The sequence below is a fragment of the Drosophila miranda genome (assembly GCF_003369915.1).
Source record: "Drosophila miranda strain MSH22 chromosome Y unlocalized genomic scaffold, D.miranda_PacBio2.1 Contig_Y2_pilon, whole genome shotgun sequence".
NCBI lineage: Eukaryota > Metazoa > Arthropoda > Insecta > Diptera > Drosophilidae > Drosophila > Drosophila miranda.
This window is the reverse complement of record NW_022881614.1, coordinates 17,877,620-17,888,388: the sequence shown is the minus strand read 5'-3', so window position 1 is coordinate 17,888,388 and position 10,769 is coordinate 17,877,620. Positions and strand designations below refer to the sequence as shown.

The 10,769-nt window shown below is 47.5% G+C and overlaps 1 protein-coding gene across 1 annotated transcript; it reads right to left on the bottom strand.

The window, feature by feature from the left end:
• Positions 1-99: 99 nt before the first annotated feature.
• LOC117194170 lies at positions 100-705 on the bottom strand. Its single transcript, XM_033398829.1, has 2 exons — positions 605-705; positions 100-531 (listed from the first exon to the last, which is right to left on the bottom strand). The coding sequence occupies exons 1-2, from the start codon at positions 675-677 to the stop codon at positions 269-271; spliced, it is 336 nt and encodes a 111-aa protein (XP_033254720.1). The 5' UTR covers positions 678-705; the 3' UTR covers positions 100-268.
• Positions 706-10,769: the final 10,064 nt, after the last annotated feature.

Below are 10,769 nucleotides of genomic sequence, written 5' to 3'. Positions count from 1 at the left end.
GGCCGGCCTCACTGGCCAGCCGCACAATACTATGCTCCTCAAAGCAAGAGACGCTCTGCGCAAAGTAGACATCCCCACTCTGCTCAAGTCCTAGTATTCTTTTGGATGAAACGATGGTACAGTGCAGTATTTTTTAATTGCTTTAGTCTTAGGATCCATCCACACCCGTGCACATGTATGAGTGTTCTCCTGGAATGTGTATGTAGTATTTCAGACGTCTGTTATGTTTTATAAACCAGTGTGAATCGTGTGATTATCCGTTGCTCGACTACTTCTGGGATGTGTCACCGACGCTATTGGGCAGGGAGCTCTCCGTGTCGCGTGATGGTGGGGTTTTAATGGAGTAATGCCTCGACGACCCAGACTCGTTGTTACCCGGCGATTTCCAGACTTGGGTCCGCATTGCTCTTCGCAGCAAGATCCGTCGCACCATGAAGAACCCAGCTGCCAACAGGGGAACTATCAAATACGGCTTGCAGAACAGACCCAAAATGAAAAGACTAAACGACATCATCCAATTGATTAGGGTCTCTGTGGGATCAGATCAGACAGTCATACAGCTCATACGCTCAAACCAAATCATCTTTCCACTTTCTACACTCACGTTGAACCTGCCAAAGGGTGGCCACCGTAGTATAGATTGCCGTCGAGAGTGTCACCAGCATGCCGTAAATCATGATCTAATTTGTAGGTTTCGACTTACTCGTATTTTACGGGAGAAATAAAATCTGTTGGGGCGAGGCAGCCGTCCACTGACTTTTTTGGTCAGTCTTTTTATGTATTGTAACGATTAAGTAGGCTGCCTATTGGGTTTTCATGCTGGGGAATTGACTATAAAAAGTGTGAGTCTTGCTTAGCTCAACACAAAAATTCTTTTGAAAATAAGGCCTTCCTAAATAATAGAAAATATTCTTCGAAGGGGAGCAGTATGTGTGTTTGAAAAATAATAATAAAATCGAAAGTAATAAAAATGATATATGTATTCATCTATGTGTACAGTCTTCTTGCAGCAAATAAAACTTGTCGTTTCTTCTTTTATTATTGAACAAAATGGTCGTCTCGTCGTTTTACTTCTTCGTTAATGAACTTAAGCCTTTTTATACCCGATACTCAAAATGAGTATTGGGGTATATTAGATTTGTGGTAAAAGTGGATGTGTGTAACGTCCAGAAGGAATCGTTTCCGACCCCATAAAGTATATATATTCTTGATCAGCATCAATAGCCGAGTCGATTGAGCCCTGTCTGTCTGTCCGTCCGTTCGTCTGTCCGTCCCCTTCAGCGCCTAGTGCTCAAAGACTATAAGAGCTAGAGCAACGATTTTTTGGACCCAGACTTCTGTGATATGTCACTGCTACAAAAATATTTCAAAACTTCGCCCCGCCCACTTCCGCCCCCACAAAGGACGAAAATCTGTGGCATCCACCATTTTAAAGATATGAGAAAACCAAAAACGTAGAATTGTGGAGAATGACCATATCTTTAAGACTGCGTAATCTGAATTGGATCGTATTATTATTATAGCCAGCATCAAGAAAACAATTTCATTTTTTCTCGCCCTGTCTCTCTCTAACACACACGTAGCATAGGCGGCTTTGCTTAGAGTAAAACATTAGCGCCTAGATCTCAGAGACTACAAAAGCTAGAGCAACCAAATTTGGTATCCACACTCCTAATATATCGGACCGAGACGAATTTGTTTCAAAATTTCGCCACACCCGCTTCCGCCCCCGCAAAGGACGAAAATCTGTTGCATCCACAATATTGCACATTCGAGAAAACTAAAAACGCAGAATCATAGATAATGAGCATATCTATCAGATTGCTGAATCTGGATCAGATCAGATCATTTTTATAGCCAATAGGAACAAATCAATTTGCAGTGGCTACGCAGCGCCCGACGTCACGATCAGACTGATTTTCTGTCTCTCTCGCACGCACTCTTTGTCGTGTCGTTTAATATTAGCGGCGTCTGCCGGAGGAGAGCCATACTGACTTAGTATCGGGTATAACCGTAGAGTTGCGGTGTCCGCAGCAACTCACAACGTTCCCCCTCGTTTTTTTTGGATTTGTTTCTTAGGAACAGCAAAAAAAAATTAATCAAAAATAAATTAAAACTTAAATAGAAAATAGTTTTGTTTGATAGTTGTGTTGTTGTGGTTGTTTCAAAAAGGTTAAATTCTAAATTATAGCGTACATTTAAGGTGGTACATTTAAATGCGGTGCTGGAGCAGCACGTGGACAACACCAATGTTGGCTATGCCAAGGTGATTGGCGAGGTGGCCGAACTGAAGGAGGAGAATGTGCGACTGGAGGCGTACGTGAAGGGTCTGCGCCAGAAGGTGGTTGCAGCCCTCAATGGTGTCCCATTGCCTCCGCTGGAACCGTCCGGTCCGAGCGTTGGCAACATTGACAGGTATATGCATCACTTGGCCGGCCTCACTGGCCAGCCGCACAATACTATGCTCCTCAAAGCAAGAGACGCTCTGCGCAAAGTAGACATCCCCACTCTGCTCAAGTCCTAGTATTCTTTTGGATGAAACGATGGTACAGTGCAGTATTTTTTAATTGCTTTAGTCTTAGGATCCATCCACACCCGTGCACATGTATGAGTGTTCTCATGGAATGTGTATGTAGTATTTCAGACGTATGTTATATGTTTTATAAACCCGTGTGAATCGTGTGATTATCCGTTGCTCGACTACTTCTGGGATGTGTCACCGACGCTATTGGGCAGGGAGCTCTCCGTGTCGCGTGATGGTGGGGTTTTAATGGAGTAATGCCTCGACGACCCAGACTCGTTGTTACCCGGCGATTTCCAGGCTTGGGTCCGCATTGCTCTTCGCAGCAAGATCCGTCGCACCATGAAGAACACAGCTGCCAACAGGGGAACTATCAAATACGGCTTGCAGAACAGACCCAAAATGAAAAGACTAAACGACATCATCCAATTGATTAGGGTCTCTGTGGGATCAGATCAGACAGTCATACAGCTCATACGCTCGAACCAAATCATCTTTCCACTTTCTACACTCACGTTGAACCTGCCAAAGGGTGGCCACCGTAGTATAGATTGCCGTCGAGAGTGTCACCAGCATGCCGTAAATCATGATTTAATTTGTAGGTTTCACCTTACTCGTATTTTACGGGAGAAATAAAATCTGTTAGGGCGAGGCAGCCGTCCACTGACTTTTTTGGTCAGGCTTAGGTTAGGTTAGGTTAGGTAGAGACGGCCGCCAAGCTCGCTCGGAGCCCAGCACACTTAGGCCGGTTTCGGCCCGTTGTGATACCGCTTGGGATCATTCCCTCCCTGCAGATGAGACTTCATGTCAACAGTTGTCCCATCCAGATGCCCTTATAACGTTGATGATCTTTCTGGACATAGCGTGGACATCTCCGAGATGTCGTTCAGAAAGGCAGAGCCCAAGTGATGCAGCCTCCTTCTGCTGAGAGCTGGACAGGAACAGAACAGGTGTTCCACTGTTTCCTCCTCGTCCTAGTCTCTGCAGCTGCAGCAGAAATCATTGTATGGGGCACCCAGCCTGCTTGCGTGGGTGCCTACTAGCCAGTGTCCTGTGAGGGAACGTATGACTGCGCTGCACCTTTCCCTGCCTAGTTTGCAGAGCTCTGAGGTGCGCTTCTTATCTATGTTCGGCCATGTTTGCCGAGCTGTGCGACAACGTGGCCCTATTTGCCACTTGTTGTCTATCAGTCGCGTGTACTGCTCCTTTATGATGAGCTTGCAGGTGGCCATAGGCATACAAATATCATCCTTATCTTGGAGAAGAGGGGTTGTAGTGCCAGATCTGGCCAGCTCGTCCGCTATGCAGTTGCCCTCGATATCCCGGTGGCCCGTGACCCATATAAGGCTGATAGCAAATTGCTGAGCCATCTCGTGAAGAGATCTGCGGCACTTCGCCACAGTAGCCGAGTTCGAGGAGATCGCGTTAAGTGATCTGATCGCAGCTTGGCTGTCGCTGTAGATGTTTAGATTGGTTGCCGTGGTGGTAACCGTGTGAAGGCAGTACAGAGCCTCCCTGATTGCTGTAACTTCCGCTTGGAAGACGCTACAGTGATCCGGAAGTAGATTCCTCCTCCAACCCTGCCGTCCAGTTTTGAGCCATCCGTGAAGATGCTTATGGCCCCGTCTGGGCCGGGGAGTCCCTCGAGCCAATCGTCTCTATTAGGGATGATTATGCTGAATGGAGTCTCCGTGTGCTCCATTGGAACTTGATAGTCCGTTCTTGCTGGGACCATGTTGTTTTTATTTAGTATAGATGAGTGACCTATGTTCTGGGGTACCCATTGTTCAGAGTCCCTAAGACGTATTGCTGCCATTTCTGCCCGCTCCTTTCCTGCAAAGTCGAGGCTCTGAAGGCATAACATGGCGTTTAGCGCATCATTTGGTGTAGTTCGAAGAGCTCCACTGATGGAGAGGGCGGCTGTTCGCTGAACCTTGCCCAGCTGATTGGTGATTGTCCTTTTTGTTAGGGCAGGCCACCAGACAGTAACTCCGTAGAGTATTATAGGTCTGACTATTGCCAGATATATCCATCGGACTATGCTTGGGTTCATGCCCCACTTTAGGCCGATAGCTTTTTTGCTAGTATAGAGTGCTGTCGTTGCCTTCCTCACTCTATCCTTGACATTCAGGTTCCAGCTAAGCTTTTTGTCAATTACCAACCCTAAGTAACTGGCACTGTCGCTGAAGGAGAGCCTGTATCCGTTTAGTGTTGGGGGGTTGAGGGGCGGGACCTTGTATTTTTTTGTGAATAACACGAGTTCCGTTTTCGAGGGATTTAGTCCCAATCCGCGCGATTCTGTCCATTCGGACAATCGAGCAAGCTTTGCGGTCATTAGGTCGCATAGTGTTTGGGGGTATTTCCCCGCAAAGATAATTGCAACGTCATCCGCGTATGCCACTACTTTACAGCCCCCCTCTTCCAGGTCGCATAGAATCTTATTGACTGCAATGTTCCATAGAAGAGGAGACAGAACTCCCCCTTGCGGGGTTCCTCTGTTGACATACCTTGACTGGGTGGACGACCCCATCGATGATGTCACCGTCCTGCGTATGAGCAATTGATCAATGAGCATCACCAAGTGACGGTCCACCCCCAGGTCAGTCAGGGCTTCTGTAATGGCGCCCGGTGTGACGTTGTTGAAGGCTCCCTCGATATCGAGAAAAGCTATTAGTGAGTATTCTTTGAGATGCAGGGATTTTTCTACACTCGAGATCACTTCGTGAAGTGCCGTTTCCGTGGATTTTCCTTTCCGGTAGGCATGCTGCGCACTTGAGTACAGCTGGGGACTTATGGTAGTCCGTAATTGTAACCCGATAAGTCTCTCAAAGGTTTTGAGTAGGAAAGACGATAAACTGATTGGTCTAAAGTCTTTCGGGGTTGAGTGTGAGGCTTTGCCTGCTTTAGGGATGAAAACTATCCTAGCCTTAAGCCACGCTTGCGGTATTGTACATACCGCCAGTATCTTCCTGAAGATACTATGTAGCCAGTTGATGGCCGTCTCCCCGGCCTTCTGAAGTTGGGCCGGGATTACCTGGTCCGGGCCTGGCGATTTAAACGGGTTGAAGCTGTTTACTGCCCAACTTATGTTCCGTTTTGTAAGGATATGGTCCATCGATTCTACCGATCCCTCTCCTGGGAGGTGTGACGGCTCGGTGGATGTGCATCCGGGGAAATGCGTGTCGAGCAGAATGTGTAGGGACTCCTCACTAGAGTTGGTCCACGTGCCATCATTCTTTTTGAGGTAACCTACCGAGGGGGTAGTTTTTGAGAGAACTTTCCGGAGTCTTGCGGCCTCCGAAGTTGCCTCGATTTCGGAGCAATATTTTTGCCAGGAGGCTCTTTTAGCCTTCCTCGTTTCCTTTTTGTATAGGGCTAGACTGGTTTTATAGTCTGCCCAGTGAGTATCCTCCTTAGTTCTTGTGGCTCTATTGAATAGAGTCCTACAAGTTCTACGAAGGGTGTCTAGTTGCTTAGACCACCAGGGGGGTTTCTTTTTCCCCCTTGGTCTGGTAGAAGGGCATGCTGCCTTGAAGGCTTTGTTGCACGCATCCGTAAACCTGTTCACAAGACGGTTTAGGTTGTCTTCAGTGTTCGGGCAATTAGGGGCGTTAGGAGGGAGTAGCTCCTCCAGGGTTGTGTTATATTTTTCCCAGTTGGCTTTTCTGGGGTTGATATAGTCGGTTGGTTTGGGAATATCGAAGGATAATATCGTCTCGATATACCTGTGATCCGAGAAGGAGTGGTGTCCTAGGACTCTCCAGCTCTTGATTGTGTCCAGCAGTTTGCTTGACACTAGCGTGAGGTCAATGACCTCCTGCCGATTTTTAATTATAAATGTGGGGTCGTTACCCCGATTGCATATGAATAAATTTGAGTTCAGGATGAAGCTGAACAGTGACTCACCCCTTACATTCGTGTCCGTGCTCCCCCATTGGGTGTGGTGGGCGTTGGCATCGCAACCTATAAGTAGGTCTTTGTCCGTCCTTTCGCTGTCGCTGGCTATTTTGCGAACAAGGTCGTTCGTAGGATCATCCTCCTCGTGGGCCATATAGGACGCCACCAGCCTGAGATGATTCCCTTTTAGTTCTAGGCTTACCGCCGTGTTATCGCCATCGCTATAATTATGGAGCAGAATGATATTTAGGTGCTTTCTAGCAAGTATGCAGGTACGGATTTTACCTTCATTTTGGGATACAATGATCTTGTATTCCCTCGTCCCCAATCCACAGACCTTGCCTCCTACCACCCAAGGCTCCTGGATCAGGACTACGTCGGCTCCGCTTGCGTCTAGGCGGAGTATGAGAGCAGCCGATGCTGCTTTACAGTGGTGGAGATTTATTTGAAGGATCCTTAGGACCATCTTCAAGATTCTCCACCACCGTGATCTCCGCGTCCGAGTCATCTGAGACTCTCTCTCGGCACATTGACTCAAAGTCGAGCATCAGCTCTGTCTCTGAGGAGAAGCCTTCCTGGTCTGGCTCCAGCTCGTCGTCAGGCGCTTCGATCTCCGCAGCGACATCCTGCTCGTCTGGGTTGACGACAGGAAGCGCCGCGGCCGCCGCGTCCGATTTGTACACCTTGATGGTGACCGAGCTGAAGCCGAAGTTTAGCTCTCCTTTTGCTGCCTCTATCGGGGCCAGCGACTCTTTATTGAGAACGAGCACTGCCTGGTTAGTCGGCCCTTGTGTCGTCTCAACCTTGGCTACCTTCCAATCTGAGGTTGGTAGTCCTGGGTTGCATCTCTGCAGCATCTTGAGGATGCGTTCTGGCTCCTTAAAGGTAGCCGGCACCCAAATTCTGGCCCTCGGTCTGCTGGGCACCTCGCTCCAGTCGACTGCGACGAGTTTCGCCCCAGCATAGACCTCGCCGACCTGCGCTACCGCCGCTTTATAAAGCTTTACAGAGCGCTCGTCTTCGCAGGCAATTATCTTAACATTACCCTGGAACCACCCCATGTCCTTGCAGACTGGCGGAGGTCCAGGGTCTTTGTCGAGGAGTTCGAAGCAGCGGTCGGCCAGTGCCGCTTCCAACCACTTCCTCTGACTTCTTGGGATTCTACCCTCTGCGCTGCCTCTGTCGAGGACACCAATTAGCGTCCTCTCCTTGGCAATCTGCGCAAAGGAGACATTTGGCAGCACTCTGGAGCGCTTTGCTACCGGTCCCGGTGTCTCCTGCGAGCGCTGCCTCTTGGCTTGGGGAGCCACCTTTTTCTGTTCCAAGGTGAACTCCGGGAGCACGGCCGAAGCCCATTCCACCTTCTTCAGCCAGTCGGCTGATGGGCTGGCTTCACTGCTGGCGTGTTGCCGACGGAGTATGTGCCCTGCACTCCTCTTTTCTGCATATGTGTAGCGTCTGGCTTGGGCGCTTGTCGACGGCAAGTCAAACCCCTCCGCTTTACCAGAAGGTCAGCCCGGGCAGGGATCCACGTTGCCCGGGTAAGGCATCATTAGAACAGGGGGCTGCCAAGTCCTTGAGCCCTCCGTTAGTGACTGGGCTAGTTTTTATACCGGGCCCCCAGCCAGGCTGACTCTCGGCACGGGTCGAGTAACACACTTAGTCCGGCCCGGTGTGAGGTGGGTGTGGGGGTTGGGATGTGGGTAGGTATTGTGTATTGTGGGAGTGTGTGAGCTACTTATTGAGGCGGCACCACAAGCGCATCGTCAGTGCTGCTACCTAGCTAACACCCGCTGGCTGTCCGGGACTGCTTATTTCGGTACTCTCCCGTGAGGTATGCCCGCTTATTCGCAGCTAACCTACCGAGGTAGGCCGATCGCTTTCCGCAACCCGCGACCCGTCCGGTGGCCTCAGCTAGGCCCCCTTTGAGCTACCTCACGAGCTCATCAGACCAGATTGGTCAGGCTTACTATGTATTGTAACGATTAAGTAGGCGCCTATTGGGTTTTCATGCTGGGGAATTGACTATAAAAAGTGTGAGTCTTGCTTAGCTCAACACAAAAATTCGTTTGAAAATAAGGCCTTCCTAAATAATAGAAAATATTCTTCGAAGGAGAGCAGTATGTGTGTTAGAAAAATAATAATAAAATCGAAAGTAATAAAAATGATATATGTATTCATCTATGTGTACAGTCTTCTTGCAGCAAATAAAACTTGTTGTTTCTTCTTTTATTATTGAACAAAATGGTCGTCTCGTCGTTTTACTTCTTCGTTAATGAACTTAAGCCTTTTTCTTCTTAATGTGTTTTATTTTTTGGATTTGTTTCTTAGGAACAGCAAAAAAAAGTTAATCAAAAATAAATTAAAACTTAAATAGAAAATAGTTTTGTTTGATAGTTGTGTTGTTGTGGTTGTTTCAAAAAGGTTAAATTCTTAATTATAGGTGGCCGAATCGAAGGAGGAGAATGTGCGACTGGAGGCGTACGTGAAGGGTCTGCGCCAGAAGCTGGTTGCAGCCCTCAATGGTGTCCCATTGCCTCCGCTGGAACCGTCCGGTCCGAGCGTTGGCAACATTGACAGGTATATGCATCACTTGGCCGGCCTCACTGGCCAGCCGCACAATACTATGCTCCTCAAAGCAAGAGACGCTCTGCGCAAAGTAGACATCCCCACTCTGCTCAAGTCTTAGTATTCTTTTGGATGAAACGATGGTACAGTGCAGTATTTTTTAATTGCTTTAGTCTTAGGATCCATCCACACCCGTGTACATGTATGAGTGTTCTCATGGAATGTGTATGCAGTATTTCAGACGTATGTTATATGTTTTATAAACCCGTGTGAATCGTGTGATTATCCGTTGCTCGACTACTTCTGGGATGTGTCACCGACGCTATTGGGCAGGGAGCTCTCCGTGTCGCGTGATGGTGGGGTTTTAATGGAGTAATGCCTGGACGACCCAGACTCGTTGTTACCCGGCGATTTCCAGGCTTGGGTCCGCTTTGCCCGCCGCAGCAAGATCCGGCGCACCATGAAGAACCCAGCTGCCAACAGGGGAACTATCAAATACGGCTTGCAGAACAGACCCTAAATGAAAAGACTAAACGACATCATCCAATTGATTAGGGTCTCTGTGGGATCAGATCAGACAGTCATACAGCTCATACGCTCGAACCAAATCATCTTTCCACTTTCTACACTCAACCTGCCAAAGGGTGGCCACCGTAGTATAGATTGCCGTCGAGAGTGTCACCAGCATGCCGTAAATCATGATTTAATTTGTAGGTTTCACCTTACTCGTATTTTACGGGAGAAATAAAATCTGTTGGGGCGAGGCAGCCGTCCACTGACTTTTTTGGTCAGGCTGCCTATTGGGTTTTCATGCTGGGGAATTGACTATAAAAAGTGTGAGTCTTGCTTAGCTCAACACAAAAATTCTTTTGAAAATAAGGCCTTCCTAAATAATAGAAAATATTCTTCGAAGGGGAGCAGTATGTGTGTTAGAAAAATAATAATAAAATCGAAAGTAATAAAAATTATATATGTATTCATCTATGTGTACAGTCTTCTTGCAGCAAATAAAACTTGTTGTTTCTTCTTTTATTATTGAACAAAATGGTCGACTCGTCGTTTTACTTCTTCGTTAATGAACTTAAGCCTTTTTCTTCTTAATGTGTTTTTATACCCGATACTCAAAATGAGTATTTGGGTATATTAGATTTGTGGTAAAAGTGGATGTGTGTAACGTCCAGAAGGAATCGTTTCCGACCCCATAAAGTATATATATTCTTGATCAGCATCAATAGCCGAGTCGATTGAGCCCTGTCTGTCTGTCCGTCCGTCCGTCCGTCCGTCTGTCCGTCTGTCCGTCCCCTTCAGCGCCTAGTGCTCAAAGACTATAAGAGCTAGAGCAACGATGTTTTGGATCCAGACTTCTGTGATATGTCACTGCTACAAAAATATTTCAAAACTTCGCCACGCCCACCTCCGCCCCCACAAAGGACGAACCAAAAACGTAGAATTGTAGAGAATGACCATATCTTTAAGACTGCGTAATCTGTATTGGATCGTATTATTATTATAGCCAGCATCAAGAAAACAATTTAATTTTTTCTCGCCCTGTCTCTCTCTAACTCACACGTAGCATAGGCGGCTTTGCTTAGAGTAAAACATTAGCGCCTAGATCTCAGAGACTACAAAAGCTAGAGCAACCAAATTTGGTATCCACACTCCTAATATATCGGACCGAGACGAGTTTGTTTCAAAATTTTGCCACACATCCTTCCGCCCCGCAAAGGACGAAAATCTGGGGATATTCAAAAATCTCAGAGACTATTCAGGCTAGAGTAACCAA